Raw genomic sequence first — 22,183 nt, 5'->3', positions numbered from 1 at the left:
GGATGTGGAAAGGGAGCTGTGGTTTCGGGCATTATTGCATGACAGCTGGAGACTGAGTGTGAGTGAATGGGGCCTTTGTTGTCTTTTCCTGGCGCTGTCTCGCGCACATGAGGGGGGAGGGGGATGTTATTCCGTGTGTGGCGGGGTGACGATGGGGGTGAGTAGGGGCAGACAGTGTGAATTGTGTGCATGTGTGTATATGTGTGTGTCTGTGTGTGTATATATGTGTGTACGTTGGGATGTGTGGGTGTGTATGTTTGCGTGTGTGGACGTGTGTGTGTGTGTGTGTATATGTATGTACGTTGGGATGTGTGGGTGTGTATGTTTGCGTGTGTGGACGTGTGTGTGTGTGTGTGTGTATATATGTGTGTACGTTGGGATGTGTGGGTGTGTATGTTTGTGTGTGTGGACGTGTGTGTGTGTGCATGTGTGTGGGGGTGGGTTGGGCCATTTCTTTCGTCTGTTTCCTTGCGCTACCTCGCAGGCGCGGGAGACGGCGACAAAGCAAAATAATGATAATAATAATAACCAACCAGTCAACAATAGTCACCCCTTTTTTAATAAATTCCACTGCAATACCATCCAAACCTGCTGCCTTGCCGGGTTTCATCTTCCACAAAGCTTTTACTACCTCTTCTCTGTTTACCAAATCATTCTCCCTAACCCTCTCACTTTGCACACCACCTTGACCAAAACACCCTATATCTGCCACTCTATCATCAAACACATTCAACAAATCTTCAAAATACTCACTCTATCTCCTTCTCACATCAACACTACTTGTTGTCACCTCCCCATTAGCCCCCTTCACTGAAGTTCCCATTTGTTCCCTTGTCTTACGCACTTTATTTACCTCCTTCCAAAACACATTTTTATTTTCCCTAAAATTTAATGATACTCTCTCACCCCAACTCTCATTTGCCCTCTTTTTCACCTCTTGCACCTTTCTCTTGACCTCCTGCCTCTTTCTTTTATACATCTCCCACTCATTTGCATTATTTCCCTGCAAAAATCATCCAAATGCCTCTCTCTTCTTTTTCACTAATAATCTTACTTCTTCATCCCACCACTCACTACCCTTTCTAATCTGCCCACCTCCCATGCTTCTCATGCCATAAGCATCTTTTGCGCAAGCCATCACTGCTTCCCTAAATACATCCCATTCCTCCCCCACTCCCTTTACATCCTTTGTTCTCACCTTTTTCCATTCTGTACTCAATCCCTCCTGGTACTTCCTCACAAAAGTCTCCTTCCCAAGCTCACTTACTCTCACCACTCTCTTCACCCCAACATTCTTCTCTTCTGAAAACCTCTACAAATCTTCACCTTCACCTCCACAAGATAATGATCAGACATCCCTCCAGCTGCACCTTTCAGCACATTAACATCCAAAAGTCTCTCTTTCGCACGCCGATCAATTAACATAATCCAATAACGCACTCTGGTCATCTCTCCTACTTACATACGTATACTTATGTATATCTCTCTTTTGAAACCAGGTATTCCCAATCACCAGTCCTTTTTCAGCACATAAATCTACAAGCTCTTCACCATTTCCATTTACAACACTGAACACCCCATGTACACCAATTATTCCCTCAACTGCCACATTACTCACCTTTGCATTCAAATCACCCATCACTATAACCCGGTCTTGTGCATCAAAACTACTAACACACTCACTCAGCTGCTCCCAAAACACTTGCCTCTCATGTTCTTTCTTCTCATGCCCAGGTGCATATGCACCAATAATCACCCATCTCTCTCCATCAACTTTCAGTTTTCCCATATCAATCTAGAGTTTACTTTCTTACGCTCCATTACATACTCCCACCACTCCTGTTTCAGGAGTAGTGCTACTCCTTCCCTTGCTCTTGTCCTCTCACTGACCCCTGACTTTACTCCCAAGGCATTCCCAAACCACTCTTTCCCTTTACACTTGAACTTCGTTTCACTCAGAGCCAAAACATCCAGGTTCCTTTCCTCAAACATACTACCTATCTCTCCTTTTTTCTCATCTTGGTTACATCCACACACATTTAGACACCCCAATCTGAGCCTTCAAGGAGGATGAGCACTCCCTGCGTGACTCCTGTTCCCCCTTTTAGAAAATTAAAAATACAAGGAGGGGAGGCTTTCCAGCCCCCCGCTCCAGTCCCCTTTAGTCGCCTTCTACGACACATGAGGAATGCGCGGGAAGTATTCTTTCTCCCCTATCCCCAGGGATATGCTTACCTAATCACACCTCTTCCACTCATTGATGCCCCCATTATACTCACCATCTCATGCAACAAAATATTACCATCTTTGGTTATCTTGATATCTCCAGCACCAGACACTAACCTGTAACACAGAAATTGCAGAACTCATGTTTAATTACATATTTGTATCTAAAGTGAGGTTTACCATAAAATACAGAGCATAGGAAATAGTACGGGAAAGAGAAAATATCATACTATGCAAAAAAGGCTCCACTAGATTCACAATATATATCATGTTTTGCCTATTTGTTCAAAGCCTAGAACAGAAGTTGTATTAAACGCTTAAGAGAGTATGGGGTGTTACCAGATTCTGCCTGCTAATGGTTACACTGCAGGAGACAGGTCATCTTTCATAAAAGGGAATAGAATATGTAGCTAGTGTAGTTTTGAAGCTGCAGGAGCCCCTTCTGTGAAAGGGGGCCTGGGGTTATGTAATAACAGGCTGAAATGTCCAGATGTGTGTGGATGTTATGAAGATGAGCAGAATGGAGAGAATAGGAGGTATGTCTAAAGAAAGGAACCTGGATGTTGTGACTATGAGTGAAACAAAACTCAAGGGTAAAGTGGAAGAATGGTTTGGGAATGTCTTTCAGATAAAGTCAGGGGTTGGTATGAGGACAAGAGCTAAGAAAGGGACAGCACTACTGCTGAAGCAGGGGTTGTGGGAATGTGTCAGCATAAGGAACTGAGCTCCAGACTTATGTCAGTAAAACTGAAAGTAAAGTACAAGATATGTGTGATTATTAGTGCTTAAGTAGCTGGCTTCTAATAGGACTATAATGATTGGCAAGCATTTTGGAAACAGGAGAGTGAGTGTGTCAGTAGTTGTGATGCAAATGATCTGGTATAAGATGTAAATGTGAAAGCGAGTAATTTGGCAGTTGAGGGTATAATTGCGGGAATGGGGTACCCTGTATTGTTAATAAGAATGTTTAACAGCTTGTGGAGTTGTGTGATGAAAAAGGACTGGTAACAGAGAATACCTGGTTTAAAAAGAGGGACATACATATGAATAGTTGGGTGAGTATGAAAGATGGTACCATCAGAATCTGAAAGATGTACAATGGTGACATATAATTTCTTTTTTCAAAAAAAAGGAAGGAAAACTGGGGAGTAGAGTGAAAGGTTGAATGTACTATGCAAAGGATGTAAGTTGAGAAGGATGCATTGTAGAAGGTGTTCCAACTATATGGTTGGGAGGGAAGCTATTAGAAGCAGTGAGGTTTTATCAGGAGAGTGTGTGCAAATAAGCAGACAGAAGGGTGAGCGGTTCCAGGTGAAGGCGATCTTGCAGCAGGGGTGTAATGTCACCATGGCTATCTAATGTGTTCATGGATGGGGTGGTGAGACAGGTAACCGAAAGAATCTTAGAGAGAAGGGCAGGTATGAAGACCGAAGGGAATGCAAGGGGCCTAGAAAGTGAGTCAGCTGTTTGCTGATGACAAAGCACTTAGTAGAAGATCAGAGTGAAAAACTGCAGAAATTGGTAACTGGGTTGGGACTGTGTGAAAGGACATTGGGAATAAATGTGAATAAAAGCAAGGTATTTAGGTTTAGCAGGGTAGATGGTCAGATTAGTTAGGGAGTGAGTTTGAATGGAAAAATATGGAGGTGAGGAGTTGTAGATACCTGGGAGTGGATAATAGTAGAAAGAACGCATGGAAATGGAATTGAGTCATAGGAAGGGTGAAGGGGCAACAGTTATGGCAGCATTCAAGAATTTGTAGATTATCATCTAAGACGGTAAAAATGGATATGTTTGAAGGTTTAGTTGTCCCAACACTGTTGAATGGATGTGAGGTATGGGGTCTAGATGATGATGGGCAGAGGATGGTGGATGTTTTGGAAATGAAATGTCTGAGAACAATACATGATGCGAAGTGGTTTGATCAAGCAAATAATAAAAGGGTATGAGAGGGGTGTGGATATAAAAAGAGTGTGATCAAGAGAGCTGAAATGGGTGTGCTGAAATGGTTTGGACTTATGGAGAGAACGAGTGAGAAGACATTAACAAAAAGAGTATGTGTCAGAAGTGGAGGTGATAAGGAGAAGCAGGAGACCAAAGTGGAGATGGAAGGACAGAGTGAAAAGAATTAAGAGTGATTTGGGCCTGAACATGCAGGAACATGAAAGACATGTATGGGAAAGAGTGAACTGGAATGATGTGGTATACAGGGATTGACATGCTGTCAATGGACTGAGTCAAGGCAACTGAAGCAGCCAAGGGAAATTATGGAAAGGTCTGTGGGGACTGGTTGTGGATATGGTGCTGTGGTTTTGGTGCACTGAACGTGACAACTAGAGAATGGATGTGAGTGAATGTGGCCTTTCTTTGTCTGCTGCAGGTACTACCTTGCGAGTGCAGAAAATGGCAATCAAACATGAAAGGAAAAAAGTATATCATGTAAGGGTTGCCATGATATTGGGATAATACTCTGTAATACCAACACAAAAGACACCGGTTTCATGCACGTTTGGCATGGATTTATTTACTACTGAGCGCAAAGACTAACTATATCTCTAATGCCCTGGGAACTCCCGTCAAGGGGTGGCACTAATGGTAATTCATTTTCTTACAACAACCATTAAAGAAAGAAGTCCTTCTACAACCAAAGTTATAACTTCAAAGCATATCTGTAATCACAATAAACTAATGTCTGTTTAATTTTCATTGAATTTTTCACCACTCTTAATGCAATGCAGAATGTGTCAAAAGTTTTCAAAATGTTTTACCTTAAAGAAACCTAGATATGGGATATTTTGTTATTAGTTCACCTTGAAACTGATATTTTAACTTAATAAACATCTGAGCTCTCTGGAGTGCCAGTACAGTACCAGGACCACCATACCTCATCATTACTTGCTTAAGTAAACTAAAGCTGTATCTACTTAAGTTTCCTAAGCAGTTACTAGGTTGAGACAGGTTGCTTAAGTGTTAAGCCCCTTTCCTCATACACTAAGATAAGACTGGTTGCTTTGGAGCATTAAGCCCCTTTCCTCTATCAGTCAAAATCATAAAATTTTCACAATCAAGAACATAACTTTACAAAACTATAGGTGTATATGTACATGCATATGGTTATTATTTGTGGTAAATATCAGGGTACTTATGGTAAATATCTGGGTACAGTATCAAGGGAGAAAGTTTTACAGTTATGCTGGTGCAGTTCTTAACTGTATATATACCATGTCTTAATCCTCCATGCAATAGTAAATGAATCTGACATCTCTTTTTCTAGCCAAGTATAAAGAAAATGTGGCCAAAATAAAACCAACAATATATACTTTTTGGAATAGAGTGAATTGGAGCGATGTGGTATACCGGGGTTGACGTGCTGTCAGTGGATTGAATCAAGGCATGTGACGCGTCTGGGGTAAACCATGGAAAGCTGTGTAGGTATGTATATTTGCATGTGTGGACGTATGTATATACATGTGTATGGGGGGGGGGGGGTTGGGCCATTTCTTTCGTCTGTTTCCTTGCGCTACCTCGCAAACGCGGGAGACAGCGACAAAGTATAATAAAAAAAATAAAAAAAAAATATACTCTACCCCCTAAAAAATGCCACGAGAAAACAAGAGTTACAGCAGAAACCAGAGCACATCTGAATCTTATGGAACCCACAACAAAATGACAATTAATATCTGTCATCACCAATTTTTAGGAAATCAAAAATGAGTAAAAATAGACCCTGAGTACCATGGTTGAACTGATGAGCGTGGAAATAAATAACATTCATGAGAACTGCGGAAATTGTGAGGCAGTGACACATAGCTGACTTTATTTACTTGCCCTGTAACATAAAATACAAATTTGTAAACTATCATTTTACCTTCCTAAGCAGAATAAAAGTTTATACTAAAGTTCACTTTAAAGCCCTCATGAACCCCTTAACTCCTCTAGATATAAATGTACACCTACAAGGCACAAGATTCCTCTAGACATAAATATAAGCAAAAAGTATTAAGTCTCTATCTCACTGACTGCCAAGCCAATAATAGCGCATTCCCTGGTTTTCTAGGGAACGAACTTGAGTGAGTTTCAGCTTCCAGGGAGGGAAACAAGCAAAACCAACTCCTGGAATTACATCCACATCTAAACCACTATCTTCAATAGCATTTTTTTATTCTTATATTAGAAGGTTTTGAGAACTTCAGGTACAGATAAATTAACTTGGTCCTCTCAGTGGCAAAAATATATTCATACACATGACTGGATGATGGACATTTCAAGCCTAGAGATACTTTAAGCCAAGTTCTTTGCACCTTAAAATCATAGGAAGCTCACAAGAATCTATACAAAGACTTTCAATTTTAGAGAATCTGAATGTCTGAGTGAATAATCTGTAACTACAATCACAGACATTATCAACTACTTTCACAATGTTGTCGATTGTCAATTAACACACCTGGCAACCATAGTCCAGTTTAGATAAACATAAAAAGTCATATGTGTCCCCATCCCCACGATTAAGACCCATGGCATGCGTTTGAATGCTGCTTCCCACAGCTTCTGTGTGGAGACTGGCCACTCGAGGACTGGCTATCATCTCCTCCTCCATCAAACAGCTTGACTGTGGGATTCTCTTCCATTCTTTACCTTTTCATAAAATCTTTCTTCCTTTAAGTCAGGTCTATAAAAACTTACTGACACCAGATTAATCTCATTTCTATTTCTCTTTTTCTTTAATCTAAGATGGCCTTAACTGGGGCATCTGCATAAGCCATGTTGGGGGATGACAGTAATGAGATTGTGGTCAAAGGGGGTAGAAAGTATGACTGTAGTGAGACAGTTCAAAGGTAAATAAGCTGTGTGTGTTGGAAGAGCGGCCATGACAGTTGGAAACTGATGCTGGGTGCTTACTTATCTGTTCTAAGTCATTATGATGGGAAAAAGAAAAAGCATCAGCCCCACTGGGATCATTCTAAGTACAGCCTAACCAATCTTTGTGGTTTACATTGAAATACCCTGCACTGAAGAGGGTGCGCTGATATGGTTTGGATATGGAGAGAATGAGACAGGAGAGGTTGGCAAAAAGCATGAACCTATCAGGGAGGAAGGGACAAGAAGACCAAATTTGAGATGGAAGGAAGGAGTGAAAAAACAAATCTTAAGTACTCAGGGCCTGCACACACAGAAGGGTGAAAGTCAGTCATAGGATAAAGTAAATTAGAGCAATGTGGTAAACAGGTGGTGATGAGTGTCAGTGGATTGAACAAGGGTATATGAAGCAGTCAGGGAAAACCATGGAAAGGTGGTGGACAGGGGCTGAGGTTTTGGTGCCTCACACATGACAGTTACAGGTAAGCAAATGAGACAAGCAATGGGAGTTTATGTAATACGATGGGTGCATGTGCTAACCTTGAAAAGGAAACGAAGTTAGAAAGTGAAGTCAAAGATTATCTAGCGTACTGGGAAGCAGCCTATGAAAGTTTGCTTTGGAAGAGATCACGTGAACTGTGGATATAGTGATCTACATGAAGATAGTCATATAAATGTTGCATAGATCAATAGAAAAACAGCAAGATCAGGGAACAATATCCAGAACAAAGGACTTGGTTCCAGTCACTTGATGTCAGTCGATAAGGCTTTGGGTACCATTCAACCCTCATCAACTGATGGTACCATTTTAGTTTAACACTGGAGAATCTGGAAGATGTGTTATAATTTCTTATATCAATAAAAGTGAGGGAAAACTGAGAAGAAAAGTAAAAGAATGAGGGTATTACACGAAGTTGTATTGTGTTAAAAGATGGAGACGGCATGGGTTTGTGCATTGAGAGCCAACCACCAATATGTAAGGGGGGAAAAGTGAAATGGGCTAGGTTGAGGTAAGTGACAAATGGCAGTTTCTATCACTAACTCCTCTGATACCAAATGCCTGTCACCTACTCCCACGTAGGATCCACCTACTATTACTTACTCTATTGATTAACTTACAATACTGAAATAAGCATAAAAACTTGCTCTACAGTCTCAACATATTCTCCTACAAATCCACTATCTTTACAATGGGGAAGAAATGATACTTATATGAGATGGAACTGGTGCCCTTACACTTCATTACACATTTTTTTAATCTTAACAAATAAAATGACTTTTCATTAACCAATCAAATTGATCTAGATGTCACACAGAATGATACATGAGTTTATACCAAATGGGTAACTAGTTGCTAATTTCTGTAGGGCTCAGGAACCAGGACAGGCGAGTTCATGCAAGGTCTGAAGCATGTTTAGGTTAGGTTTTAGATTTACATTACATTTTACAAGGCATTAACTTTAAAGATGTTTTAGGTTGGGACACGGTGGAAAAATGAACACCAAACACCAACTGACTGAATGAAGTATCAAACAAAATTTCAAGACCTCATACTAATTCAGCTCTCCTGGTTCACATTGTAGCTTGCAGATATGAGTTTTACCAATTTCTGATAAACACTTACATAAATAATAATCAATACACAGAACATATCTGTAATTTTCTGTGCAAAAGTTGACAGTTGGATTCTTCGTAAACTTCCAATATAGTATCACCATACTACAGTATTTCAACATAAAGTACTTTTAGGTTTAAAAGCAATGGGAAATTATGGTGTACAGAGTAAAGTAGGAGTCATCTGACAAGGGTGTCCAACTAAATATTCAGGGTTACTGGTCGAATAATGACTGGTTACTTGACCAAGAGATGGCTGATCAGCCATCAATGCCATCAATGAAAACATACAACAAATTAATTAAGATGTTTATTATCAAAAATCATAAGTTATAATGCATACTAAAATCAAACATATCTATAAGTTAAAACTGTACACCAATAAAGTAAATTACAAAATATTTACATGGTATTATAATGCACATGATAAGCATATCAATATCAGGGCAAAATGAAATAAAATTCTGACAGGTCCCAGTCATATAAACCATGATTATTTGGCTAATAATCCTTATCAGATAAATACTCTATAAAAAAAAAGGAAACCTAAGGTAATGATTTTTTTTTTTACCTTAGCTAACAGTGCTATGTTATGTTTCCTTCATCTGTGTTTGTTTTTATCAATTCTTGTTTCCTGGTTATATGTTTCTTACATTTGCATTTGCATTTTTTTTCATTCTCGAAAAATTTCCCTTTGCCATAAGGCCTTTCATTCGTCTGTGTCTGCTTTTACCCATTTTTGTTATTCTCCAAAAATTTCCCTCTGCCACAAGGCTATGTCCACATACCCTTGCACGAGTTAAAATCATTATACGTCATCTCCCAAGTCATTCATACTGAGTGTAGGGAATACATTGATACAAATTTTGTCAAATTCCAAAACTCAATAGAGCAGAAGCACTGAACTTGAACTTTACCTTAACATTACTGGTTATAATGTTCAGTGAAGAAACACTAAAAAGAAAAATTGCATTTACAGTATGCACTAATGGACCAATTTTGGGACAGCCGAGAAATGACTTTTATGTTTGCAATAAATGCATATCAATAAACTTCTTACAATTAGAAGAAGAGATTCAGATGGTAAAGCAATATTTGGGGCTCTTCTATTCAATAATAAGTTATATGAGGGAGGGCCATGAAGATTTGCGAAAATGTAGGGTTAATCATTGTAATACACAAGAAATTCAGTAACCTTACTTTCCTTCCAATAGCAGCTGCGAATTATTTCTATCTTAATGTTATAGTCGAAATGTACCACAGACTCCTCTGATTAGTGTGCTGCTGCCATGATACAGGTGTTGGCAGCAGCACATGCTGCTATTGTCACTTGCTTGGGAAGTTAGTCAGGCTTTTGTAGGTTTTGTTAATTTCTACTTGTGTTTCAACTACTTTTAAGACATCAACCTCAAATTTTTCCTGATATTCATGGTCCCCCCAAGCACCCTTATCACTTCCTTTTTGTAGGAAGGCAAAAATCAATGGTCACTCCACCTTACTACTGCTCACAACACCATTTACTAAATGTAAGATGACCACAGATACGAGTTTCTTCCACATCCGAAATATATTTCAGTGGTGCCCCTATCATTGTCCATTTCGAGAAATGACTGAGCCCAGTTAATGTCACTGGCAATGTTATTATATAAAGAATCAATTACTATTACTGAAATGATTCAATTCTAGAGCAACATACACTCCTGCTCATGAAATCTTTACAAATTAAGAACACTATCCTAGGATTTACATTAATGCCAAAGCAGAACCGAAATAGTACCAGCCTAGAACATTAAATCCACACACGTCTCACAAATGTACAAAATCTAACTCGTCACACACCCAGCCAAACCCTCCACCATGCACGTGTACTTCTTACTTACATTTTCATGGTGCCTTTTGGCCCTAAATTGGTTCTCAAGACTTCCTGAATACCTCTAGCACCAGAAATGTTAATAGAAAGAGCCTGGGCAGCCCTAGCTATTTCAGCTTTAGGATTTAAGGTCTTAATAGCAGCCATGGTTGTCGGTTGTGTATGTTCTGCTGGAGCCGCACGCTACACTGCCTTCCTCCCTCACTCCACCTTCTAATATGACTCATGCCATTATTTCTGAATTTGCTCATATCATTCTAATTCTCTTTACGACCACAACTTAAAATCGCCTATTTGACTAAATCTTAGTATCTTCGTGTGTATATCATTTTCTTTAAAGGAACGACATAGAATAAAGTAAAATTCACGTATAAGGCAGAGAGGGTTGACTTCTAGAAGCATCTAGATTATTACAACGTTAGTATATATTCATCCTGCATACAATACTAGTATTTTTCATGATAACTCACATGGCTTTAGGATAATAGATAATATCCAATATTCATGCATTCTTTCAGCATGTGTGACGTCAATCCATATCTACGTTATTTCAGAGACTGAAGCGTACATATTCGGGTTTTTATACATAATATTTGAACCCAGCGATACACTCATTTAGTAAATGTACGCATATGTATGGATATACAGTTGGTCGAATTTACAATATATAAGTCTATGGGCTAAAATGCCTGTGCAACATCATGTGAGATGTCCCCCGGCATGAAGCCTGCTGCACCAACCACTTCACAGCAGTGAAAAAAAAAAAAAGGCGAACATTTTTGTATTCATGTACGGGTTATCGAATTAAGTTAAAGTATATCACCTTCATTATCTACAAGTCACAGGTGTGGATATCCCTATCTTGAACAGTGTTCGTTTTTGGTCAACATACTTGAAAAGAATATATAGACAATGCCTTTCCTCTTACCACTTTACTCCACATGTTATTACCCATATATTGGCCACATACCTTTTATATAGTATTGAATGTGTTCTGAGGGAATTAGGTTCTTTCTTAAAGCAATAGAGTTGTAATATGTGTTAGTATTCTAAACGAAAGAGATTATTTATCACACAATTCTATGAGTATCCTTCTGTACTAACATATGACTCGGTTACCATGTATGACACACTGATGTGGAAGCATATCCCTGAGTGATGCAGTGGTCACTCACACTCTTTCTGACCAGACTCAGCAGTTTGAACAAATGATTATTCAGTCATTCCATTCGACTGAGGGTACTGACTGAAGGGATCTGACTGAGGGTACTGACTGAGGGGTACTACCTGAGGGAGCTGACTGAGGGTGCTGACTGAGGGGTACTGCCTGAGGGAGCTGACTGAGGGTACTGACTGAGGGGATCTGATTGGCAGATATAGGGTGTTTTGGTCGCGGAGGTGTGTAAAGTGAGAGGGTCAGGGAGAATGGTTTGGTAAACAGTCAACAGGTAGTGAAAGCTTTGCGGAAGATGAAAGCCGGCAAGGCGGCGGGTTTGGATGGTATTGCAGTGGAATTCATTAAAAAAGGGGGTGACTGTGTTGCTGACTGGATGGTAAGGATATTCATTGTATGTATATTTCATAGTGTAGTGCCTGAGGATTAGCGGAATGCATGCATGGTGCCATCGTACAAAGGCAAAGGGGATATAGGTGATTGTTCAAATTACAGAGCTATAAGTTTCTTGAGTATTCCTGGGATATATATATATATATATATATATATATATATATATATATATATATATATATATATATATATATATATATATATATATATTTTTATTTTGCTTTGTCGCTGTCTCCCGCGTTTGCGAGGTAGCGCAAGGAAACAGACGAAAGAATGGCCCAACCCACCCACATACACATGTATATACATACACGTCCACACACGCAAATATACATACCTATGCATCTCAACGTATACATGTACACACACACACACACACACACACACACACACACACACACACACACACACAGACATATACATATATACACGTGTACATAATTCATAGTCTGCCTTTATTCATTCCCATCGCCACCCCGCCACACATGTAATAACAACCCCCTTCCCCCTCATGCTTGCGAGGTAGTGCTAGGAAAAGACAACAAAGGCCCCATTCGTTCACACTCAGTCTCTAGCTGTCATGTAATAATGCATCGAAACCACAGCTCCCTTTCCATATCCAGGCCCCACACAACTTTCCATGGTTTACCCCAGACGCTTCACATGCCCTGGTTCAATCCATTGACAGCACGTCGGCCCCGGTATACCACATCGATCCAATTCACTCTATTCCTTGCACGCCTTTCATCCTCCTGCATGTTCAGGCCCCGATCACTCAAAATTTTTTTCACTCCATCTTTCCACCTCCAATTTGGTCTCCCACTTCTCGTTCCCTCCACCTCTGACACATATATCCTCTTGGTCAATCTTTCCTCACTCATTCTCTCCATGTGACCAAACCATTTCAAAACACCCTCTTCTGCTCTCTCAACCACACTCTTTTTATTACCACACATCTCTCTTACCCTATTATTACTTACTCGATCAAACCACCTCACACCACATATTGTCCTCAAACATCTCATTTCCAGCACATCCACCCTCCTGCGCACAACTCTATCCATAGCCCACGCCTCGCAACCATACAACATTGTTGGAACCACTATTCCTTCAAACATACCCATTTTTGCTTTCCGAGATAATGTTCTCGACTTCCACACATTCTTCAACGCTCCCAGAATTTTCACCCCCTCCCCCACCCTATGATTCACTTCCGCTTCCATGGTTCCATCTGCTGCCAAATCCACTCCCAGATATATAAAACACTTCACTCCCTCCAGTTTTTCTCCATTCAAACTTACCTCCCAATTAACTTGGCCCTCAACCCTACTGTACCTAATAACCTTGCTCTTATTCACATCTACTCTTAACTTTTTTTCTCTCACACACTTTACCAAACTCAATGACCAGTTTTTGCAGTTTCTCACATGAATCAGCCACCAGCGCTGTATCATCAGCGAACAACAACTGACTCACTTCCCACGCTCTCTGATCCACAACTGACTTCATACTTGCCCCTCTTTCCAAAACTCTTGCATTCACCTCTCTAACAACCCCATCCATAAACAAATTAAACAACCATGGAGACATCACACACCCCTGCCACAAACCTACATTCACTGAGAAGCACTCACTTTCCTCTCTTCCTACACGTACACATGCCTTACATCTTCGATAAAAACTTTTCACTGCTTCTAACAACTTGCCTCCCACACCATATATTCTTAATACCTTCCACAGAGCATCTCTATCAACTCTATCATATGCCTTCTCCAGATCCATAAATGCTACATACAAATCCATTTGCTTTTCTAAGTACTTCTCACATACATTCTTCAAAGCAAACACCTGATCCACACATCCTCTACCACTTCTGAAACCACCTTTTTTTTTTTTTTTCCAAAAGAAGGAACAGAGAAGGGGGCCAGGTGAGGACATTCCCTCTAAGGCCCAGTCCTCTGTTCATAACGCTACCCCGCTAATGCAGGAAATGGCGAATAGTACGAAAGAAAGAAAGAATATAAATATTGCCTTACACGCCTCAAATAGCCTTCTACACCTATACATAAGTCAAGTTTATTGCCTTCTTAATCTTGGTACACAAAGCATGAGATATGACTATCCTATCTCCCTGAAATACCTGACCATTTTGTGCCGAGAACTCGTCTCTTGAACAATGATAAAGGCATAGCAGGTTAGGGACGTTATCTTTGGTTTCAGGCCATCCAGAGATTAGGGTTTCCGGTAGCAAATCTCATTGTCTCATCATTTGCTGTTTTTCTTTTCATCTTCTCCAAGACGCTCTGGTCTGATGGGAAGGAAAAGACGATATCTATATTCTCAAACATCTCTCATCCTCTACCCTCTGGTAAGTGTGTCCTTAACAGAAAATCTGCCTTGTGCATGTCCCTTCCAGGCTGATGTTTCAATGTTGTTGTTATATTCTAAACCTCCTATACATTAAAATTTTTTGATACAACTTAAGACCTGTTTACAACAGACTTCATTAAATCACAGAAATACAGAGCCGGGAAATCTTTAGATTTGCATCCCCTGTCAACTCAATTATCAGCATTTCTGCTCTTGTTATTGGAGTTCAAGGAAATATCTACATTTACACCAACAATCACTCTCATATCAACTCAGATTTAACACAATTGAAGGTGTGATCTTATTAAGTAAAAGGTATACGAGTATATATATCTTTACTAGATATTTCTACCGAATCGAAAATGAACTATGATGAACTGTTTTCTCTGACAAATACAATATTACGGTATAAGAGAAAACGTTAGTTGTTAAGGGCAACTATTTTAATGAGGTAACTATGTACACTTGTGTACAGAGAACCTTCTTCCACGTAATACAAGTAGAATCTGGAATAAAATCAGCTTCAGGATGTGCAGGACAAATTCCAAGATCCCATATACAGTCTCATTAACACTATTATATTGAGTGACTGGTGTATGTACAACGTTTAATACTTATCCAAGTACAAAGACGTTGACCAGTTGCCGTAGTGATGTACTTGAGAACAAACTCTGGCCTCCTCCAGTGATATTATCATGACACTGGTCGGAACCAAATTAAGTTTAGGTTCTCTAGTCAAGACTACTTGTCATTCTCTCTTTAACAAAAAATACATAGACCAAAAGGATGACGATTGTGATGTGCGTCCAATGTCTTAGTAATGAGCAAAATGAAGGATGAATTATAGCGGAATAGTCGAACAAGACGCAGAGGGAGAGTGCCACCATAACATGCCTGTAGGGTCGGCAAGGTGAGGAGATGAGGGAGATAGATTAGTGAGAGGCGGGAGAGTAAGAAAGGTGCCAAATAGAAAGGATAAAGGAGGATGTGAGAATCAAAGTAGATGACATTAAGAGTTGTCGCAGGTAATGAGTGCAAAACAAAGTGTTTCGTGTCCAAACTGGCTGGGTGTTATTAAGGAGCTGAGGTCAGGAGGACCAGCTGAGGAAGCCGTCGCCTGAGTCACAAGTTATTAATCGTGTGCAGGAGGATGAGGCCGCCATGCCGGGCTGAGATGGCGGCCACTGCTAAGGTTGTCTGGCGGGCGGCAGGCCGGACCCGGAGACTTAGATCTGCCCAGCGCAGTGGCGGAGGGCGGGCGTGAGGGGCGCGGGGTGGGCGTGACGCATTGTGTGGACGGTAACTTTACAGTCGCTGGTGATGAGCCTGATTTGAGGGCGGAGGTAATTATAGAGACTGGTAGATGGGACAGCAGTGCTTTAGGGTCGCTGGCTGTGAGCCCCAGGGCAACCAGGCGCGGGGGCAAGGGCAGGTCAGGGGGCAGGTCAGGGGGCGAGACAGTGTTCAACGTAAGGCAGCAGAACGCGGCACCTTGACGTACCAGTCGACGCATCTCGGCCCGTCGTCGCTTCTCGTCTGACGACATGAGTGTCGCCTCCTCAAACAACTGGTCGTCCTCGCACTTGGCGTGACAGGAAACCACGTCCTCGTCACGTTCACCGTCACCTTCCTCACTGTCGCTGTGCCAGCTGGCTGATGGTAGAGCAGGCTGGTGTTGGGGCTGGCTTCGCGTGAGGCTAGCCAGGTAGTCCCTGCATGCTACCATCAGGTGGCCACTGGGTAGTAAGATGAGTGGGCGCGGGGCTAGCCCACCACACCCACCGGGGAAAGATAAAGCTATCGTCTGCAAGCACCGTCCGCCTTCCAATCCGTACACACGCACCACCTGAGACACAACATGGCCGGCCGCCAGTGGCCACGATTAACATTACTCAAACAGGCAGGTGCACCGTCCACCACGACTCTTACTAATGTACACTTTCCAGAAACACTTAAGTTTACTGTGTTACTTTGTCCAGACTTCCAGCAGTTACTTGGTGTTGGGAGGGAAGGTGTTGTGCATGATCATACTTCCCGTCTCCTGACGAAGCTGAAATCTATCAACATGACAGTCAACTTCCCACGAATAACAACAACAACAACAACAACAACTCCTCCAAGTAACGTGATGGAAAGGGAAAGAAATAACAAAATAAACGTACAGTGTGTGTCATAACGTACACGAGTAGAAATAACAGTCGTGAAAACTATAAATACTTGAGTAAAAGTTAGACAAAAACATGATCTCAGAACAAGTGAAGTCTACAACCATATTCTCCAGTAAAGTAAGTAAGGATGTGTTTCAACACCATGGCTCTTGTGAACACTCGTTCTTATCCTACTTGTTATATACTCTTAATCAACTCCTCCCAACACGAAGTCTGGACATGTAATGCTACATTGATGTGGTCTGCATCACAGCTGATGGGAGGAACCATTACCCTGTGGGACTATCATGGTACATTACAGCTAGCAGCATGGGAGGAACCATTACCCTGGGGGATTATCATGGTACATTACAGCTAGCAGCATGGGAGGAACCATTACCCTGGGGGATTATCATGGTACATTACAGCTAGCAGCATGGGAGGAACGTTACCCTGGGGGAACCAGACAGTAGTGTCAATACTAACGGCATCAGCGTCGCAGGTGAGTATCGCTGGGCGTCGAGGGCAGATGAGGAGGTCGGCGGGCGGGGCACGGCCTGGGGCGGGAGGCAGGGTGGCCAGCGCTGCCTCTGGTACATACGGGTTCCACACCCTTATACGGCCGTCGCTGCTCCCCGTCACCAGTACGTGTAGCGTCCAGTCCACAGCGAACAGCCGTACGCCCTGCCGATAACAACAGCCATGGCGCTATCCTCCGTGATAAGGATAAGGTTGTAGGTATGGGGCTGGAGGGTGTTAACTGCAACGTGCAAGCCTGACCCACCCCCTACACTCTTAACCCACCCACCTCCTGGTTCATCAATCCATCATGACCTGTTTATGTTACTCTGGACTATAATGTATGCTGGTAGGAGGAGACAAGTGCATACCATCATCATCATCATCATGCAGAATATAGACTTACACGTACACAGAAAATGTTCATAATATAGACTTACACGTACACAGAAAATGTTCATAATATAGACTGACACGTACACAGAAAATGTTCATAATATAGACTCACACGTACACATAAAATGTTCATAATATAGACTTACACGTACACAGAAAATGTTCATAATATAGACTTACACGTACACAGAAAATGTTCATAATATAGATATACACGTACACAGAAAATGTTCACAATATAGACTTACACGTACACAGCAAGTGTTCATAATATAGAGTTACACGTACACCGAAAATGCTTATAATATAGACTCACACGTACACAGCAAGTGTTCATAATATAGAGTTACACGTACACAGAAAATGCTTATAATATACACTCACACGTACACAGCAAGTGTTCATAATATAGACTCACACGTACACAGCAAGTGTTCATAATACAGACTCACACGTACACCGAAAGTGTTCATAAAGCAGTGGTTAGTCAACCTATTTTATGAGTACAGAATCTGATACCAAGATTGGAAATCTACTCGAGAATCTACCATCGGTTACCATGTGTTACGTCTTCATGAGAGGTAAATGAAACTCTTACTTACTATGTCTCTTACTACCCACTCCTGTGGAAAGAGGTTGTTGTCTGTTCAGGACATGAGCTATGAAGATGCCATTCAGCTGTGGCTGATGTGGTCACACGATTTCTTACGTTTTTAAGAAAACCATAGAAACTCTGGTTGAGGTAATAGTTCAGTAAAAGATGGGCGCTTGTGAGGTTATTATGACCTGAAACCAAGGTCTGGCCGACTTCTGTCTACTCTACTGCACCATTATCATTCATGGGTTCTCCTCCCCCACCACTGCCACCACATATAATGGGGGTCACTGGAGGAGTCAGTTAACTGATGTCTGGAAACAATGGACAAGACTAAAGGCACACCGACAGACTAACTACAAAAGTAAGATGTTTCCTTTGTACTCCCAGACAACGAACAATCGTACTCACGTGCATCACTGGACATTACAATATGAAAGATATCCAAAATGTTTATAGTCGAACACACGAGACAGTCATACAGAGTCAACTTTACACTATTAGCGTTCATTGTATGTTACTAAGTGTAAACATATAAGGAAAGTATCAATATTGGTTTGTAATACATGAATTCCTGGCCAGCATTTGTAACAAGAGATCCAGCACCCACTGACCGATGTTAACCATACAACAGCACTATGAGTTAGAGGATTCTCAACTACTTTATGAATGCTAATTTTGTGCTCTATAACTGGTTCAATAGTTGGGTTAATGCACGTGTCTATAAGACTATATTATGACCCTTACATTCTCATACATCTACCGCAGCACATTGGGTTAGATCACGGCCCGTACAGCCACTGGCATAAAGGGTAATGTACTTAGGGTATGTGGGGTTCTGATACATTATCCAGGGTATGTGGGGTTCTGGTACATTACCCTGGGTATGTGGGGTTCTAGTGAAATTATAATTCTGTTTTTCAGGGAAGGTTAAGGGGAGATATGGAGGGTTGTAGAGGTAAGGTACCCTTGGTATGGAGGGTTGTAGAGATTAGGTACCCTTGGTATGGAGAAAGTGTAGGTCTTGGTGGCATGATCTGGTGCCCAAAGGACCAGGCTGGTGCGGGGGTCACCACTACAGGAGACCATGATGGAGGAGGACGGTTGGTAGTGGAGACGTCGTACACAGGAGCCGTGTACACCCGCCCAGCTACACCCTCGCACATCACCACCTCCTCTACCCCTGACATCCTGGCCACGCCCACACACCTCCTGCACGTCAACACAACAACTCACTACATAACCAGTTTATAACCATCTCTATAACCAGTATACTAGCGACTATATAAACAGTATATAACAATCTATATAACCAATATACAACACATTATATAACCAGTATATAACCATCTATGTAACTAGTATACAACACATTACATAACCAGTATACAACCCACTGTATAGCCAGTATACAACCTACTATGTAACTATTATACCCTATATAAACATTATACAACCCACTATATGACCAGTATACAACCCACTATGTAATCAGTATATAGACCACTATGTAACAAGTATATATCCAGATATATAGCCAGTATACAACCCACTATATGACCAGTATACAACCCACTATGTAATAAGTATATAGACCATTATGCAACAAGTATATATCCAGATATATAGCCAGTATACAACCCACTATATAACCGGTATACAACACACTATATAACCAGTACATAACCCACTACATAACCAATATACAACCTACTAACTAACCAGTCCACAGGTCACCATATAACTAGTGCATAACCCCACTAAATAACCAGTACATATCCCCTTATTTACCTAGTATATAACCAGTACATAAGCCACTATATAAAATGTACGAAAAATTGAATCAACCATCATATAACTAGTGAGTCTTCACTATAACCAATATGTACGTAACTGACTTATGAGGCTCTGACCTGGCTCTGACCTGCCTAGTGAGGATGGTGAGGCTCTGACCTACCTACTGAGGATAGTGAGGCTCTGATCTGCCTAGTGAGGATAGTGAGGCTCTTACCTACCTACTGAGGATAGTGAGGCTCTTACCTGCCAGGTGAGGATGGTGAGGCTCTGACCTGCCTAGTGAGGATAGTGAGGCTCTTACCTGCCTAGTGAGGATAGTGAGGCTCTGACCTGCCTAGTGAGGATGGTGAGGCTCTTACCTGCCTAGTGAGGATAGTGAGGCTCTGACCTGCCTAGTGAGGATAGTGAGGCTCTGACCCGCCTAGTGAGGATGGTGAGGCTCTTACCTGCCTAGTGAGGATAGTGAGGCTCTGACCTGCCTAGTGAGGATAGTGAGGCTCTGACCTGCCTAGTGAGGATAGTGAGGCTCTGACCTGCCTAGTGAGGATAGTGAGGCTCTGACCTGCCTAGTGAGGATAGTGAGGCTCTGACCCGCCTAGTGAGGATAGTGAGGCTCTTACCTGCCAGGTGAGGATAGTGAGGCCCTCACTGCGCGAGCGGGTGAGCAGGTCAGACAGCGGGTGTGGACACCTCAGCAGATGAACAGAGCCTTTCTCGTCGCCCACCGCTATCCATCGGCCCTCCTCCACACACCTGCCGGTACACACCTGGTAATTGTATGTAGACACACACCTGCTGGCACACACCTGGTATTCATATGTAGACACACACCTGCTGGCACACACCTGGTATTCATATGTAGACACACACCTGCTGGCACACACCTGGTGATCATATGCAGACACACACCTGCCGGCACACACCTGGTGATCATATGTAGAAACACACCTTCCGGCACACACCTGGTGATCATATGTAGACACACACCTTCCGGCACACACCTGGTGATCATATGTAGACACACACCTTCCGGCACACACCTGGTGATCATATGTAGACACACACCTGCCGGCACACACCTGGTGATCATATGTAGAAACACCTTCCGGCACACACCTGGTGATCATATGTAGACACACACCTGCTGGCACACACCTGGTATTCATATGTAGACACACACCTGCTGGCACACACCTGGTGATCATATGTAGACACACACCTGCCGGCACACACCTGGTGATCATATGTAGAAACACACCTTCCGGCACACACCTGGTGATCATATGTAGACACACACCTTCCGGCACACACCTGGTGATCATATGTAGACACACACCTGCCGGCACACACCTGGTGATCATATGTAGAAACACACCTTCCGGCACACACCTGGTGATCATATGTAGACACACACCTGCTGGCACACACCTGGTATTCATATGTAGACACACACCTGCTGGCACACACCTGGTGATCATATGTAGACACACACCTGCCGGCACACACCTGGTGATCATATGTAGAAACACACCTTACGGCACACACCTGGTGATCATATGTAGACACACACCTTCCGGCACACACCTGGTGATCATATGTAGACACACACCTGCCGGCACACACCTGGTGATCATATGTAGACACACACCTGCCGGCACACACCTGGTGATCATATGTAGAAACACACCTTCCGGCACACACCTGGTGATCATATGTAGACACACACCTTCCGGCACACACCTGGTGATCATATGTAGACACACACCTGCTGGCACACACCTGGTGATCATATGTAGACACACACCTGCTGGCACACACCTGGTGATCATAATTCTAAAATTCTATAACTGTTTTCCATGCACGGTTGTGATCTGACACCCATATCTCCACACTCCACCACCTGGGTCCAGATGGGTCACCACCTGGGTCCAGATGGGTCACCACCACCTGGGTCAGGATGGGTCACCACCACCTGGGTCAGGATGGGTCACCACCACCTGAGTCAGGATGGGTCACCACCACCTGGGTCAGGATGGGTCACCACCACCTGAGTCAGGATGGGTCACCACCACCTGGGTCAGGATGGGTCACCACCACCTGGGTCAGGATGGGTCACCACCACCTGGGTCAGGATGGGTCACCACCACCTGGGTCCAGATGGGTCACCACCACCTGGGTCCAGATGGGTGTACTAACTGTTTATATAGGTGTTGTGCTGTGAAAGT

General features: G+C 42.3%; 2 protein-coding genes across 4 annotated transcripts in view; both read right to left on the bottom strand.

Annotated features, from left to right (window-relative positions):
• The window catches only part of CCT6 (chaperonin containing TCP1 subunit 6), a 74,855-nt gene extending 63,911 nt beyond the window's left edge, over positions 1-10,944 (bottom strand). Inside the window, exons 1-2 of the mRNA XM_071689992.1 lie at positions 10,578-10,944; positions 2,280-2,343 (exon numbers count right to left, since the gene is read on the bottom strand). Of these exons, the coding sequence (XP_071546093.1) occupies positions 2,280-2,343; positions 10,578-10,714 (201 nt within the window). The 5' untranslated portion in view covers positions 10,715-10,944. The remainder of the gene's footprint in view (positions 1-2,279; positions 2,344-10,577) is intronic.
• Positions 10,945-14,942: 3,998 nt separating this feature from the next.
• Positions 14,943-22,183, bottom strand: part of LOC139763680 (uncharacterized) — a 27,544-nt gene continuing 20,303 nt past the window's right edge. For 2 of the 3 annotated variants that reach the window (XM_071689985.1, XM_071689986.1), the window contains exons 10-13: positions 20,579-20,711; positions 19,161-19,373; positions 17,138-17,335; positions 14,943-16,350 (exon numbers count right to left, since the gene is read on the bottom strand). In XM_071689985.1, the coding sequence (XP_071546086.1) occupies positions 15,637-16,350; positions 17,138-17,335; positions 19,161-19,373; positions 20,579-20,711 (1,258 nt within the window). In that variant the 3' untranslated portion in view covers positions 14,943-15,636. The remainder of the gene's footprint in view (positions 16,351-17,137; positions 17,336-19,160; positions 19,374-20,578; positions 20,712-22,183) is intronic. The other variant, XM_071689987.1, reaches the window with a different exon arrangement.

This window comes from Panulirus ornatus, chromosome 47, assembly GCF_036320965.1.
Source record: "Panulirus ornatus isolate Po-2019 chromosome 47, ASM3632096v1, whole genome shotgun sequence".
Lineage (NCBI taxonomy): Eukaryota > Metazoa > Arthropoda > Malacostraca > Decapoda > Palinuridae > Panulirus > Panulirus ornatus.
Note: the sequence above shows the minus strand (reverse complement) of the source record. Positions and strands in the feature narration are given on the sequence as shown.